Below are 18,167 nucleotides of genomic sequence, written 5' to 3'. Positions count from 1 at the left end.
TTTAAAATATTTTTAAAAGAGGTGGAATACTTTTTAAATGTAATAAATATATCAAATGAGTTGGGTAATTAAATAGATGTCTTTTTCTCACTGCTTTAGAAACTTAATTTTTAAAAGTTACCCCTTTTCCTTCTATTCCTTCCCTCTTCCACTTCTGCATTCCTTGCTTCACAGCCTTTTCTTCTGCAGACAAGTTGCTCCTGCCTCCCTCTTATAAAGACAATTGTGATAACATTGGGCCCACCTGGATAACCCATCATCTCATTACCCACATGATAATCTTGATTTCATTCTCTAAAGAAGATATATTTGTAATAATCCTGTGTGATTTCATTAAAAATATCAAAAAATTACAGACTCAAAGGCAACAAGGATATTTGTGACATTGCCTCAATCCTGGTTTCTAGTTTTGACACAGATTTTAATTTTGTACCTATTACAACACTAAGTAAGATTAATTTTTTGCACATTGATGGAAATTATGTATGTAAAATTATAGTACACTTTTTATAACTGTTATAAGTACCTGCTTCCATTACCCATTTCATATTCCCTTTCTCTTCAGCAAGCACCTCAGCTGGTCGTGCTTCTTTGCCTGGTTGGAATAGCCTAATTTTTATTCCTGTAAGTTTTGAGGCATTAGTAGTCTTTCTTGGATTGGTTCTTATAGTTTTCCATGGACTCTTATCACAGGGCATGGCTATAGTAAGATATATACTAAGGAATCTTCTGAATTTCAGGGCTCCTTTACCTCTGTTGTGGAACAGCCAACCAATTACACTTGGTAATGAGGAACAGTCAGCCCAGCCAGTACAAAATTTAATTCTTTCCCTCTTGATTCTAAGGCAAGAGGGCACCAAAGTAGCCAGGAGGGGAAATGCAGCAAAATGTTTGTGTTTTTTTTCAATTCTTTCTTGACATTCTGAGTTAATATTAAAATTCACATTCACATCTTATCATTAAACTATTGCTGACACTTCTGAGCTTTAGCTTCTTCGTCTTTAAAATGAAGAGAATCTCACCGATTATTTAGGAACAAAATAATTAACTAGAATAATTTAATATTTCTTCAGGTATCTCCACGTAAGCATACGAAAATAATGCTCGTCTAAAATGAATGAAATTTTTTGTCAACTAACCGTACTACATACTTTCATTTTTTAAATGTTATCATTATTTAATAGATAGATTCAACTTCATACATAAAACATTGAGCTATTTAGTCCATTTATATTTCTATTTACACTGATCATCTTACAAAAGATTTTTTATTTGATATACGTCTCAAGATTCTTTTTTTTCCCTTTCTTTGGAACAGGTTGATTATTATATTTTTTCATTTGCAATGTTTTCCCCCGGCGTTTTCTAATTTGTTTTAGTGGTGAACTTGGAGATTATATTCACATCTTTGCATTATGAGAGTAATACAAATTTTAAGAGTAGTGAAAATGCAAGTATTATTTTTTCTCTTCCCAACAGTACTAGAAAGTTAAAGCACTATATCACACGGGCTCTACTCAGCTTCTTTTGTTTCATTCCTTTGTTTGTTTATTTGTTTTTGTCTTTAAGTTTTTATTATTATTAGTTTCAGGTGTATAAAACAACATAATGATTAGACATTTATACCCCTCACAAAGTGATAAACCCCTCCCAGTCTATCTGACATCATATATAGCTATTACTATACCAATGACTATATTCACTATGATACACAACATACATATATGAAGTAGGACAATTAAGTTCACGAACTCATCCTAGAAAAAGTGCTACATAGCTCTTTGCTGAATATCACTACAGTCACCTTCGAAGGACTCCCCTTGGGAAGCTATGCACAGATGTCAGCACCTGGTCCACCTTTCAAAGCAATTTTGGAACTCTTTTTCTGGAATGGGCATCAGAGCTGTAATCGTATTACCCTTGATGTCCTGAATGTCATCAAAATGTCTTCCTTTCAGTATTTCCTTTATATTTGGGTAAAGAAAGAAGTCACTGGGGGCTAGATCAGGTGAGTGAGGAGGGTGTTCCAATACAGTTATTTGTTTACTGGCTAAAAACTCCCTCACAGACAGTGCTGTGTGAGCTGGTGCATTGTCGTGATGCAAGAGGCACAAATTGTTGGTGAAAATTTCAGGTGGTCTTAACTTTTTCACGCAGCCTTTTCAGCACTTCCAAATAGTAAACTTGGTTAGCCGTTTTTCCAGTTGGTACAAATTCATAATGAATAATCCCTCTGATATCAAAAAAAGGTTAGCAACATCATTGCAACAAGTTCACAAACGTAATTGTCAGATCTTGTGTGTGTGTGTGTGTGTGTGTGTGTGTGTGTGTGTAAATATTATTCTACATCAGCTTCAGGTGTACAGCATAGTGGTCAGGCATCTACAAAGTCTATGAAGTGATCCCCCCAATAAGTCAAGTACCCATCTGGCACCCTACATAATCTTTACATCATTGATTATATTCCACGTACTGTATTTCACATCACAAGACTATTTTGTGTCTACCAATTTGTACTTTCTAATCCCTTCACCTTCTGCCCCATGCCCCTATTCCCTTCCCATCTAGCAACCATCAGATTTTTTCTCTATCTCTGAGTCTATTTCTGTTTTGACCACTCGTTTATTCTGTTCTTTAGATTCCACATGTAAGTGATATCATAATTTTCACATATTTGAGGCCATAAAAACATTACTATTAATATTTTAAACAGTCCATGTTCATTTATATTTACTCACATATTTAAGCTTTACAATGTTTTTCAATCCTTCATTCACTTCCAAGTTTTTATTTAAAATCATTTTATTTTTGTTGAAGAATGTGCTTTATATTTTCTTTCAACACTTTAAAGATGCTAATCCACTCTTCTCTGGTTTCTTCCTTACTGTTTCTCCAATGAAGATTTTTTTTCTGACTATTCTCAAGATTTTCTCTTTGTCTTAGGCTTTAGACAGTTATTTCAAAGCAACCATTGCTTGATGGTGCAAGGTGAATGCATGAATATGAGATCCATTCAAAGTGTAATTTGTGTCATTGGATTTGAATGTAACAGAATACAAAAAGTTTGGTGTGTGCTTTCACATACCATATTATCTTTATGAAACTACCTCTTGTCAATATTTTGTACATCCAAGAAAAATATCCCCACCTATCCGAAAAGATTATCTGTACCCAATTTTTCTCCATTTTCTTACTACATCATTGTATGAGCCCAGATTTTCTTCATATACTTTTTATCTTTTTTCTGTTTTAAGATTTTTATTAAAATATAGCTAACATACAATATTATATTAGTTTCAGGTGTACACAGTTATTAACTATATTCCCTAAGCTGTACATTACATCTACATGACTTATTTGTTTTATACATGGAAATTTGTACCTCTTATTCCCCTTTACCTTTTCTTTGCTTTTTAAATGTTTCAATTACAGTTCACATTCAATATTTTATATTAATTTCAAGTGTACAGCATAGTGGTTAGACATTTCTATAATTTAAGAAATGATCCCTCTGATGAGTACTCACCTAGCACTATACATAGCTATCACCATGTTATTGTCTATATTCCCTGTGCTTCACTTTACATCCCTGTGACTATTTTGTAACTACCAATTTGTACTTCTTATTCCCTTCACCTTTTTCACCCTGCCGCAGAAACCCTTCCTGTCTCCCTTCCTAACAAATTTAGTACCCATCTGAAACCATTCATGGATATTATAATATTATTCACTATAATCATTATATTATACCCTAGATCCACATGGTTACTGTGTAACAACTAATTTGTATTCCTGTTCTTTCATTTGGGATGTATTTTGTTGTTTCCTAATTTTGACTGCCTGTCTCTTTGTTTCTATGTATGAGGTAGATCTGCTATGACTCTGTCTTAGTCAGGTGGCCTTATGTAGTAGATGCCTTGTGGGGCCCTGGTACAGTCTCTCTGTTCACATGCCCTGAGTGCTCCAAGCATGTCCCTTGTGTGGGTTGTGTGTGCCCTCGTGTTATAGTTGAGTCTGGATTGCTATTGGCACATAATTGGGTGAGATTGACCCTCAGGCTGATTGGCTCTGGGGTTTGGCCAGGTCCATAGCTTACAGGCTGCTTTGTGGGAGGCTTACCCCAAAGAGTGAGATTCGCCTCAGTGAGCTCTGGTGTCTGTTGAGACTGCCCTTTGTGTGTGTGTCACTTGTGGGTCTAATTGCGTGGTGCTCTGCTGTGGTCTGAAGCCAACCTTCAAGTATTTGGTTCTGAAGCCTCTTGGGCGGCGCTCCAGTGCAGGCCTAGGTCACCCACTGCCTGTTCAGGCAGGGAAGTGCCTGGTAAGAGCTACAAAGCAATCTGCGATTATTTGCTTCTTGTGTTAACCCTGGAGACACATGAGAGAGGCCATGCTGCAAACTGAGGATGGCTGCCGCCAGTACTGGGCATGGAGTGCCTTCACAAAAAGCCATGTTGTCCCAAAGCCTGCTGCCACCTGTAGGTTCCTTTAAGGTCCAACCCCTGTTAAAGCCTTGTGTGGTACATAAGTTTGGGGAGGCAGGATCTCTAGGAGTCACTAGAATAGGAAGAATTATGGTCACCAAGTAAATGTAGGCTCCGGTTGGTGCCAGTGCTGAGCCTGGAACTACTCAGCAAAATTCTCAGAACACACTGAGGCAAGCTGTCACCCACCTGGGTCCAGTGGACTCCAATAGTTTTTCAAGAAGGAATGTAATGCAGCTGGGGCTGGATCCTCTCAGAGAAAATGCTTCTGGTTTTGGGTGAGTTTCTCATATTGATCCCTTCACCAATCTTGACATGGCTTCTTCTTTTAATCCTTAGTTATAAAACTTCCATTCAGCCAGAATTCAGATGGTTCTCCAGATTGATTGTTCCGTAATTTAGGTGTAATTTTAATGTATTCACGGATGGAAGCAGGCACAGTGTTTATCTACTCCGCCATCTTGCATCTCCATCTTCACTTTTTGTTATATAGTTTTTGGTAAACTGTTTGAGATTCAAAAAACGTAATAATCAGAAAGATTTGTATTAACATCATCTTCAAGAATGTGGTATTCTCTTCAACCATCGTTTATTCTAAAGGTCAAAGTTAAGATTTTGAAGGCTTAAGAAAGGATGTATATCAGAAATATAATTCTACTGAAAACTATGTTAAATGCATAATTTTTATTCAGAAAACATTGCTCAAGTCTTCAAGTCTTCAATTAGCTTCTAATCTGACAAACTCCAGAAGATATAATTTCTTTACCTATTTCATTCCTTTTCTGACTTTTTAGAATCACAAGTAAAAACTAATTCTGTGTTTTAAATCAGTTTTTCTTACATGAATAAATAAATGTATTTTTTACTTTATATTTTGTCATACTACAGTGTTGTCACAATATGCCAAATTCCGATGTTATATAAACTTGGGTTATTAAGAAACAAATTCATTAACTAACTTCAAAACAAATACGTGAGGTTTATGTATTGAAGCCTTATTTAAAACTGAAATTTCATACAATGTTCTCCTTCTCTGAAAACAGAAAATACAGCATTGGAAGTGTATATTGACCTATAAATTGTTTCTCACATCCTCTGATTTAACTCATCAACTATTTAAAATGTGTGCCTAGTGTATATTGACACAGCCCTTTTCAAAAGAAATATACTAATACATAGTATGGCTCAGAAAATCCAAATTATAGGAAGTATTTTTCTCTATAAAAGATTTAACAAAATCAAAAATTTGTCTATAAAATGTACTAACTCTAACAACAATATTGGAAATTTCAACATCCAACATTAAAGAAAACTTGATAAAATGTCAACATAATTGAATATTTTAGTCATTAAAGTATTAATTATGGAAAATATATCAAAATATGGGATGGGGGTTTACAAGATATGGTTAAAAATAGAATTATGCAAAATTATATATATTTAAAAGCTATGTAAAATATGGATATTTACCTATGAAAGGAATGTGTAAAAGTGAAATGATTTTTTTAGGGTTTACATAGTTCTTGGACCCTGAAGTCCATGTATGAGTGAAGAATCTATGTAATTAGGGAATAGATTCTCTTTATTTCTATTTTATAGAAGTATAGGAGAGGACTCATAAAATTTAGGTGATGCACCTGTACAATTAATTAACTATTGGAGAATCAGAAATAGAAAAGATAGTACCTATTTTTTAATCAATAGTTATTGTAATATGCTACTGCCATAATTGAATTTCTTGTAAGTTTTGCAAGGATTGATTCATTTGACATTGAATGCTAAATAATTATGAGGCAAAATGTCATACACTGGTAATATTGCTGTATTACATTGAACTTTAAACTGAAAATTAACGACAAGATTGTATACATATGACAAGGTCATTTTCAAAATTTTTAATGAATTGTTACACTTAAATTAACTTATACTTTGTATGATTTACTTCAAAGTTTTAATTTTACCATAAAGCACCATTTAATACATTATTATACTATAATTCAAGAACATTGATACAGTTTCCATAAGTGATACATTGATTAATGGTAGTTTCTTAGTAGTGAAGTGACTCAATTTAAATAGTGAATTATCTAAGCACTTGTTCTTATATACATTATCCATTTCTATTTTAGCTTATATCACAAACTTTTCTGTTTCTTAGCAATTTCCATGATTATTGTTCATGTTTAAGAATATATTTTAGTCCAACAATAATGCTTTTATTGAACATCTGGGAAGAGTTTTAAATATAGTTTCTAAAGTACTCATTTCCTTATGTGAACCAAACTTGACATTCTCACAAATTTTGAAAAAATACTTTCAGATAACAAGGGCATTATTCAAAAATAAAATACCAAATTTAATACTTGAGTTTTTCTTAGAAATTTAAATTATATTCATTATAATCATAGAGAATCAATTTTCTTAAATCCTATTCTCACTACAATGGGAACATTTGAATGGATTTCTAAAAGTGAATGTGAAAGATATCATAAGTTCATATAATATTTCAGGTGAGTTTACTACTGTAGGGTTTTTACTTGCTTACTTCATTGATCTGATGTCTGTATTTCCTTTCTCTCTAGGGAAAAGAAACATTCTAGGTCTCAGTAAAACCAACATAATTACTCAGTAACACCAGCATAATTGCTCATCCCTCAATATACACACACAGATTCAGAATTACAGTATACCAGCACTACCATCAATGATATCATTACTAAAAACAGTTTAATAATATTTAAGGTTGTTTTGATCTCTAAAATGTATCCTTTTTTGAGTTAATTTTTGTATATGGTAACAAATAGAAGTCCAGTTTCATTCTTTTGCATGCAGCTTTCCAATTTTCCCAGTACCGTTTATTGAAAAGGCTATCTTTTCTCTATTGTGCTTCTTTGGATCCTTTGTCAAAAATTATCTGCCCAAATATATGTGGGTCTATTTGGAGGTTCTCAGTTCTATTCCATTGGTTTATGTGTCTGTTTTTTTGCTAATACCATGCTGTTTGGATTATTGTCATTTTGTAGTATAAACTGAAGTCAGGGAGTTTGATACCTCCAGCCTTGTTCTTTTTTCTTAAGATTGCTTTGGCTATTCAAGGTATTTTGTGATTCCATACAAATCTGATGATTTTTTGTTCTTAAAAAAAATGCCATTGGGATTTTGATGTGGATTGTATTAAACCTGTATATCGCATTGAGTAGCATTGTCATTTTAACTATGTTTATTCTTCCAATCCATGAACACAGAATGTCTTTCCATTTCTTTGTGTCTTCTTCAATTTCTTTTAGTAATGTTTTACAGTTTTCAGTGGTTAGGTCCATCACATCCTTTATTAACTTTATTCCTAGGTATTTTATTCTTTTTGCTGAAGTTGCAAAAGAAATTCGTTCTTTACTCCCATTTCTTCTTTTGAAATTTTATTGTTAGTATGTAGGAATGCAATGGATCAAAGACCTAAGCATAAGACCTTAAACAATAAATAGGTACTCAACTTATGGACCTTGGGTTCAGGGAGGACTTTCTGAATTTGACCTCAAAGACAAGGGAAGTAAAAGCTAAAGTAAATGAATGGGACTGTATCAAAGTAAAGTTTTCTGCACAGCAAAAGAAACCATCAACAAAACAAAGAGGCATCCAACCAAATGGGAGAAGCTATTTGCAAACAACACCTCCGATAAGGGGCTAATATCCAAAATATATTAAGAACTCATACAACTCAAATAAAAAAAATCCAATTAAATAATGTTTATCCTTCTTTTTAAATTATTGGGGTGACCATGGTTAGTAAAATTACATAAGTTTCAAGTGTACAATTTTATAATTCATCATCTATATATCATATTGTGTGCTCACCACCCAGAGTCAATTCTCTTTCCATCACCATATATTTGACCCCCTTTACCCTCTCCCTTTACTCCCTTACAGTAAACTATTGTCTGTGTCTATGAGTTTTTGTTTCCTTTTTTTTTGTCTTGTTCCTGTGTTGCTTTCAGTTTTATAGCCCACATATGAGTGAAGTCATATTGTTCTTGACTTATTCTGACTTATTTCACCTGGCATAATAATCTCAAAATCCATCCATGTTATCAAAAGTGGCATTATTTCATCTTTTCTTATTACCCTTATATTTTTTTATACATTTTTCTCCAATTTTTTTTTTTTACTTAAAAATATATCCTGAAATAACACTACTGTAGTATTTATAGATAGTTACAATTTCTGTTTACAGCATCATAATTCTCTGGTGGATGTAGCCTAGTTTTTCAACCAGTCCCTTACTGGTGGACTTTTAAATTGTTTCCTATTATTACAAACAATTTCCAGTGAGTAGTGTTATAAATGTGTCACTTTGTATTTGTGCAGTGTATTTTTGGGATAAATTCCAAAAAGCCAAAGTAAAAATGAATATCCAATTTGCCTTAAATTGTTTAATTTTTCTTCATAACAGTTGTACCATTTTCATTCCCACCAATAATACATTAAGTTGTTTCTGCACAGCAGCCTAGCAACAGACAGCCTGGTATGAGGTTGTGGGATTTTTTTTTTTTTTTTGCCAATCTTATAGGAAGGGATGATTAAATACATGGATGATATCAGTGTATGTAATTTGTATTGCTCTTTTTATGAGTGAGTTTTAACATATATGTTTAAAAAACTTAAAAGTTTAGAAAACTTAAAATGAAAAATATTTTGTTAGAGAAAAGAATTTATGACATTACACTGTAGGTAAATTTTTGGAAGTTTAACACAAGTTTGCTTTAGACTAAAATTGGATTGTTAAAACAATGTTATATAGGAAAAAATGATAGACATGATTTCTCAAAATAAACTTCAGAATTTAAATGTTTCAATTTTATTCACATGCCACCGAAACCATACAAAATAAATAATCCTTACATTGGTAAACAATAACTTACTGTAGTTGAAACGTTTATGATATAAACCCTTATAAAGTACTAAGACTTTATAAAGTACTAAATCTTGAAGATAAAGCAAAGTCTGTAAATGATCTTGTAATTGCAGACGATTTTTCTATAGAAGATTTATATTTAATAAAATATAGCAGCCAAGTGTATCATATTTCATGTCAAAACCAAAGCCAGCTTAAAGAAAAATGTCATCTTCTAACAAAGCCAAAGATGAGGAGTTCTGGCCCATATTTTTTGGACTACATAAATTTTTCCTATGTTCCCTATTTCGAAACATATTTTAATACATTATTTGGATTAAGTAGAGAAAAGCCTAAGGCTACCTTGTTAATCTGACATCCATACTTGATGTCCTACTCAACAAGAATTATGTTTTTTTAGAAAAAAAAATTAAAGAAACGATTATGGAATATGATTCCCACCAATTAATTCTTAGTTATTTTCTTTCCTTTCAGCACCTTCCCTGATAGGTATGGTAAGGAAGGACTGGGCATCCCAAAATAGCATTGCCCTATCCTGGCAAGCACCTGCTTTTTCCAATGGAGCCATACTGGACTACGAGATCAAGTACTATGAGAAAGTAGGTCTTATTTGGAGCTTCCTAAAAACTTACATATACATATATATGTTATATATGTATATACTGAGCATGATGTTATACTATATTATTTAACTTTAAAACCTGTTTTTGGCCTAACCACATATCTGCTGTCTTTGAAGACTCTCTAATTTACTATTGTGCTTATAAGTTCTTAATTAAATTGTCTTGTTTTATGTCAGATTAAAGTAAAAGGCAGAAGATGTTCATCTCTGTCATGACTCACTCTGAGGAGTTTTAGAATGCAGTAAGAAGCAGTAACGCCTGTAACTTACAGTTTAGTGGACTAAATATTTTTTCTTAATTCACTTGGGAAGAAATGGTAAAATAGAATTACTATAACCTAAAGCAAGTTTATGCATCCTTTTACCAATGAGTTTAAAGTCATAGGCCACTATAATTTGGAAAGGATGATTTAAGGGATAAATGGAAATAGCTGATGATTTAAAGTTTTTCTTTACATTTGAGACAGCTGTTTTATTTTATGAGAAGATAGCAAGACAAAGCTGGTTAACAAATCATTTATTAACCTTAATATCTATTTTTATCATTTAACATTGTTCTCAAATGTTATGTTTTCCTTAACTATACACTTATTTACCTTTATTGTTTTCACACACTTTCTTTATGCTTCACCCACCGCATTCCTCAACATTAGTATAGTGTTGCTGTAGATATTACAGCAGACCATAAGTTTAATTCCGATAGTATGTCTCATTGCATTAATACTACTCTGGAATATTGAAAAGGAAACATTAAATTTAAAAATTAAGTATAATAATCTTATATAATCTCTAGTGGTATAACTACAATCAGAAAGAACTTCTTGCACTTCTTTGACTTACTAGGTGCAAAGAAACATCATAAATAAGTTTAAGTCACCTCTGAAGAAATATAGGCCAAGAAGAGAAGTAGAAATATTTTTCTATTCTACTGCTTCTGAGCAAATGTAAGTTTGAAAAAGGGAGAGGAAACTCTGTAACATGGCTGTATCCATTTTAACACTCTACTAATTTCAACATTATGTAGTCAATGAAAACTGTCATTATCATTAACTCATATGGATAAATCCATAGTCTAAGGAAGGAGGAATTCACTGAATTTTAATTGGATTACAAATTCTGCATGTTAGGCCAACGTGTGTTCAGAAATATTGTTGGGGTATTCTTTCAAATGTTACAACCTTTAACATGCTTACACAAGCATATACACACCAGTGGTGCCCAAAAAATGTATGCAAGTGAACACTTTGGTCGACATTGCTCAAAGCAGTAGTTTACAGTAATCAGAAGTGTCTGGATACTGATGGGAACCACTTTGAGCACCTCTTGTAATTGCAGAAGTCAGACGTGACTTGTATTCATCTTTTGTTATCAGTATATATTGAGTATTATAATTTTAATACAGTTTTTTTCCTTTCTTAAAATGTGTATACATTTTTTGAGCACCCTTTGTATATTCTGTTCATTAATTTGATAGATCTTCATGTATTCATAACTTCTGATTACTTAAAAATCAGTACATACACATATGAGCAACTTTAAGAATGAAAATATGTCTCTGTGTTTTATGAAGGTTATATTTTATACACAACAAGTCACTCTTATTTTATAGCCACATCTAACTCATACGTTTGATGACTGAGATAAATTGCAGTATTTCTAATTAAGGACATACAGATTCCATAGAAAGGGAACCACATTCATCTAATTGAAATTTTAGTAATAAATAAGATTCTGAAAGATGCCAATCAACATAATATTCACGTTTTAATGATGGAATAAATAATATTTTGAAGAAATTTATTTGGTAAAAAATGGCAATTATCTAGTGCTAATGGATTAAACATGGAGTTGGAAGCCAAAGATTTCTAATTTGTGCTCTGACACTGCTTCTTGTTATGCTTGTGGCCAGGAAAAAGTCAATTCATCTCCCTATGTCTCAGACTTCACATTTACAGAATGGAAATAAAGATATAAATCCTTCTAGAGAGTTGTAAAGGTTAATTATAAACGGACCTAAAGATGAAAAGTATACTAAATCACTATTAAATATCGTTTAAGTGAGCATTAGGGAAATATTTGGTATGTAATATAAAAGAACACAATACCATGGGAATTGTGTACAAACTAAATGAAAATCATTGTCTTTTCATACATAAAAAAATAATGTATACTCAACCAATCGAAGATGTTAGAATATTGAACCTTTCAGAGAGAGTGTAAAATGATTGACAGCCTTAAAACTTTTCCCCACTATGACTTTAAATTCTAACTATACATTTTACATATTTGTATTTATTAACATGGCTTCTCCTTCCAAGAAAATATTTTTATATAACACATATTGGAGTGACTTGAGATGCACAGTGGAAGTGAGGCAAGGAAGAGAGAGGGAGGTAGCAGTATAAATAAATATGAATGGATGAACGAATGAATGGATCCTAAATAGCTTTGGTGTTTAGATCAAGTGGTCTTAGATCAAGTTGCCCAAAAGCAGACCCTGAGACAGGAATTTGCATGCAACTGATGAATGAAGGAAGCTCCCAAGAGAATTGATAAGAGAATGGGGGAAGCAGGACTATGAAGGAAGATGCCAATCAAACTCAAAGTGACTGAAGGGAGCTGAGGAATCTAAATTACATCTTAGAGTTCCTACTATGGAAACAAGGAAGCCAAGCTTCTGTACTCTGACTCCAACCAATCACTGGCTATAGGCCGTAATGAAGATGTATGTGTGCTATGCAGAAAAAAATCATGGGCACTTTTGTTTGTCTGTAGTGCTTCCAGAAGCCCAAATTTAGGTCTTTAAAGAAGGTGGCAGGTACAAACCTTTAAAAGCAGAACCCACAGAAGCTGGAGGATTCGAGCAGGCATAGATGAAGGTAATCCGAAGTACCTAGTGGTAAAACAACTATCAATTAAGGGGCCTTAAAGCTCAGAGAGCTCGGAGAGAATGTTAATTCTCAGCTCATTGTAATATTCATATCCTACTCAGTCTTTAATATTGCTGCCTCAGTCTTTCATGTATGTCATTTAAAATTCCATTTCCTTTTATACAAGGTTACATTGTGTTGCTAACTCATAATTAATCCACAGACAATCAATATTTCTACCATTCTCTGAGGAACTCATGTTGTTTTACTAAGTTCTCATTTCATTAAGAGCATTATTCTGTAAAACAGGAAATAAGTTAAGCTGTTTAGAATGTGAAGTGTGTACAACTATCTTAGTTCAAGCAACATACTATTGTTACCAGTGACCTTTGCACAGAGATTATGTAATATTAGAAGAAGACGCTGGCCTGAGTGATCAAATATTTGAGTTTGTCTCAGACCTGTTTTCTCATCTATAAAATAAGGTTTAGAAACATAATCTCTACACTTCTAGCTGTTTCCAAAAGCTAATATGTTTGTGTCTATACAGTTATATAAATAGGTTATCCCATTTCTCAAATAACTGTATTTTTTCATTTATGTCTACCAAAATTAAATACATAAATACACACATTTTTAAAAATGCTTTAGCACAGGGAACAGTATTTTTCACCTAATTATATATAAAAGTTAAGACCCTGTCATCATTGTCTTCTGTATGTGTGTGTATATGTGTATGTTTGTGCACACGTGTGTGAAAGATAGGTGGGTTATAGAGAAGAAAATACATTACTTTTGGTTATAACTACACTCCCCCAATTGTTAGATACTGTTCTCTTTCATACTCAAAAAGTGTTTCATTTTTTAAACTCAAGTGACTATAGTTTGAATATGAAAAGTTACTTTAAATAACAAATAAAGTGAAGTGTATGTTACCAACAAATTTTCTATTTCATATTTACGTGCTAACTACGCTTTTCCCCAAAAGCAGAGCCTACTAATAATGAAAGAATTGTTTTTTAAAAACTGAAGACAATTTAGGTGATACAGATTTTATTTAACACTTCATAAAGTAGACAGTCTCCTTTTGGAGAACTGCAAAATCGAGTGAGAAAGCAGAAAGTTTTTATAGAATAAGTAACAAGAAAGAGAAAAATAGAAAATATCTGATTGCCTGGGGCCATAGTTATCCTTGTTTAGAGAAGGACTAAGAAAGACATGTAGAGCTCAGAGTTAGCTTGGTGTTTGGGGACAGGTGACTGGATTGGATATACTACAGTTTTAGTCCAGCAGAGGATTTACAGAAACATGAAAGTTATCTAAATTTCAGTTTGCTGACATGACATGCCAGGGAGGAATGGCTTCATCTCGGGGTTAGAACGCTTTTTTCAATAGAACTAAGACATCATCTGCTCTCAACCCCTCAGTCTCCACCTTCAAAATGTTGGAAACCCTATTACTGTCACAAAATATCAAAAATCTCTTTGGATATCAAACATACCCTTCCACTATCTCTACTCTCCCCTTTTTTTACCCTTTTTCTTCATAGTTTTAATTTTTCCTCTCTTTGTTTTCTCTGCTCATGGCACTCTTTCCCTTGCTTCTTTGTTCTTTTATTATATTTATCAAAATTAGTATTAGAGTCATTTATTTGAGTATCTGACTTCTTCACTATTTTGTGAGCCCTGAAGAATTGAGATCATTTTTATTGTCTTTGCCACCCAACCCCCAATCAGCATCTAACCTAACTGTGTGATTTAAATCTAGAGAAATTAGTAAAGTCCTCTCTTTGTTAAGAACTCATTCACAGGAAACTGAGAAAAGTCACCAGCCACTGTGAAATTGCCCCTAGAAATGTAAAAAAAAAGGAAGAAAACATCCAGGACTTCCTATTTCTACCTGTTCATAAGAAATATATCCATTAGCTGAGAGAACTCTCTGTTAATAACTAGAATGTTAGCTCATGAGGGCAGGGACTTCTTCTGTCCAGTTTCATATCCCCAGCACTGAGAAAGTCACATACAAATAATTTATAGAAAACGGCCAATTATACACCAGGTACTTTTGAAAGTGTTTTACACTGATTAAATAATTCAATTCTAATAACCCTTTGAGATAAATACCATTGCTCTTCCATTTTACAGATGAAGGAAGCGAAGTATTGTTTCCCAAATCACACAGCCAGTAAGCGGTTGTTAACACTGGCCTGGGTACTTGCATCACAGCTGGACTTCTCAGAAAAGTCAGTGCTTTCTGCTGATGCTGCTCTTCTAGGTTCCCTGAGGCCAAACACTTCATTACTCTCTGATGCCCATTTTGCATCTGTAAAATGTCAGCAATAAAACATACCTATCTCACCAGGGTATTGTACAGCTCCGCTAATTACCAACTGGTAGCTCATTTTGCAAACATGAATCTCCCATAACACTTCATTATTCTTATATCCAGGACTTAAAGACACTGTGACTGGTGAAGTCTTTTCCTTAAAATTCTCTTGTTAATTTTTACCACAGTCAGCAGTTTTTAGATTGTGTTCAAGGAAACCCATCATGAGAATGGAGACATTCTTAATATCCAGATGGTCCTGATAATTATCTATATAAAACACTGAGTTAATATAACCTGCTATTGTTTCACATAGTCCACTAATTATAGAATAAGGTACCTATGAGTTTTATAGAAAACTATATATAATTTCACGTCATGAGAACTGTGTATTGTTAAAAAGGTGAGGAGATTTGTGGGAACCTTTTCATTATAGGAAATACTTTCATCACTTGTGGATGATTTAAAACTGCCTCTTTTGAGGGAAGGCTGAATTCATGGTGCCCTTTATGAAAGTCATACACTTCTCAATATGTAGCGTTGTACGTAAGTCTCTTTCTCTGCTCCTCTTGTAGTCTACTTTTTCAGGATAGTGCTTTCCCCAGATAACAATTCAATAAATATCACTCATTTTTCTAAAGATATAATAATCAGTAAATCTGTATCTTTATTGGATTAAAAATGTATGAAGCAGTTATTGTAGAAACAATCAACTGAAGAATGAAAAAAAAATCCTTCCTTATAAACGGTCAATATGCCGCCATCCCTCAGTAACCTAGGGGGATTGGTTCTAGGACCTCCCTCAGATACCCAAATCCCCAGATGTTGAAGTCCCTTACATAAAGTGGTATAGTATTTGCATTTGTCATCTCTTGATTTCTAATAATACCTAATACAATGTAAATGCTATGCAAATAGTTATTTTACTGTATAGTTTAAGAAACAATGACAATAAAAGAGTTATGTACATATTCACTACAGACAAAACCTCCATAGGCCTAACTACATAGTACACAACACCAACCATGTAATATTATTTTTGAACTGCGGTTGGTTGAATCCTCCATGCAGAACCCATGGATACAGAGGGCCACCTGTATTTCCTTCACTTGGCCATTTGCCCAAGGGAATAAGAGAAGTTTTCTCTTCACGTCCACAAGTGCTACACTTACCTCTACCTACTATTTAGGTACAGAAACATATCTCCTTTATTCGTTCTCTGCATCCTCCTTCCCCTATGACCATCTAACTTGTACATTTTGTAACCTAAATGTAAATGTGTTTATAAAGCTAAATGTGATTATTATGCAGGCACTAAGGATCATGTGATTGAGGAAAAAGTGAGGATCTTGTTGAAATGCACATTATAATTCAATCGATTGGGTGTGAATTATGGGGGGAGGGGCTAAAGATTTACATTTGGAATTAGCACCCCAGGGAATGCTAGCACTGTTGCTCCAAAGACCACAGATACTAGGTCTGTAGAGACCCAGCTTCTTCATTACCTCATTTTATCAAGTGTGAATAGAGAGGAAATAATCACAATCCTCTAAACATACTCCCGAACTTAAATATTGCACCATCTTTATAAGTGGCTAGGACCTCTGTAGATGTTACATCATTTGTATGGTATTAGAACTAAAATACTAATCTGAATCAAAATGCAGTAAATAAAAAACGAAGTGTCAGATACAATTGAGTATTTTTAATGGAATAAGGAAATTCCTGAGCTGGTAAATAAAGTTTTGTGTTCTTTTTTTTTTTTTCTTTTCATAATTCTTATTTGTTGTGATGTCCAACACAGAGAAAATGGATATGAGCATTTGGTACTAATTAAAACCACATTTCCTGATAGAAAATGGACAACAAGGGAATTTACTGATTAAAAACCACTCATGATGGAGATTTCCATGTTGTATAGCAAACTCCATTGTTTAGAAGCCTGTCTGGTTTGTGAGCCCAGGGAGTCTTCACGTGCCCAGAGCAGAGATTCTCATGGTATTAACCCTGGGGCTGCTGCTAGTACTGCATCACAGCAGCATTTGTATTGTTTGAACGTATCAAAATAGAAAAAAATTAAAAAGATATTTACTCCATTGCATCAAACATAGAGCCTGCATACACATGAAAATTGTGTCTACTAACTACTTACCCTTTCTTTAAAGTGTGTCCTCTTTCATAGAAGTTATACTATCCTTTGTTTAATTGAAAAATGGATTTGTTTAAAATTGTAGAAGCTCAATTTAGTAAGTCAAAGATTTGCTACATCCAAAAACAAGACAAATTAAGTTGGTAGAATTAGGTACTCTAAACATATTTCATTCAAAACTGTAGAATATACCTAAATTTATAGACTAAAATTAAGGTTATAAACATAATGAGAATCAAAAGTTTATGTTCTGGTTTCCGAGAACAATAAAACAATACCTTGCTCACCATGCTCAAATGGCCTGCTATTCTTCTGGTGGTATGTAGTCACCAGAAGTGCAATCTTAGGCCAGATGTTTTGTGTAATATTAGGTAAGGCTGAACGTTAATTACACTTCTGCTAACTTACTATATATATATATTTCAATCAGTTATAAATTCCACAATGTTTTAATTCAATATGATATCTTATAGTAATAATCAGTTGCTTCTATATTCCTGGTGGTACTTAAATTGCTTCCTCATCACTTCTCTGAATTCCATGTCTTTATCTCTTTTTTGATGAGGTTACAATAAACTAAGTTGTTTTCCAATTCTAAAATTTGATGATCACAGAAACTAACTATTTTCATTATGTTTTGCCTTACTATGCAACGTGATAGGAAATAATCAAATAAAAGTAATGAAGGAATGAGAGATTTGATGTTTCCGATGAAAATATGAAATAGAAAAAAATACAGAAAAATACATAAAGACCTAAGGATGAAAGAGTAATTTAATTTATCCAACAATCTGGAAATCTGTATACTT

General features: G+C 33.2%; 1 protein-coding gene across 1 annotated transcript in view; it reads left to right on the top strand.

Moving 5' to 3' along the window:
• Window positions 1-18,167, top strand: part of EPHA6 (EPH receptor A6) — an 860,810-nt gene that overhangs the window by 514,315 nt on the left and 328,328 nt on the right. Inside the window, 1 exon segment of the mRNA XM_088794040.1 lies at window positions 9,867-9,991. Within this exon segment, the coding sequence (XP_088650166.1) occupies window positions 9,867-9,991 (125 nt within the window).

This window comes from Rhinolophus sinicus, chromosome 17 (genome assembly GCF_057876585.1).
Source record: "Rhinolophus sinicus isolate RSI-liver-muscle chromosome 17, RSI-T2T, whole genome shotgun sequence".
Taxonomy (NCBI): domain Eukaryota; kingdom Metazoa; phylum Chordata; class Mammalia; order Chiroptera; family Rhinolophidae; genus Rhinolophus; species Rhinolophus sinicus.
Note: the sequence above shows the minus strand (reverse complement) of the source record. Positions and strands in the feature narration are given on the sequence as shown.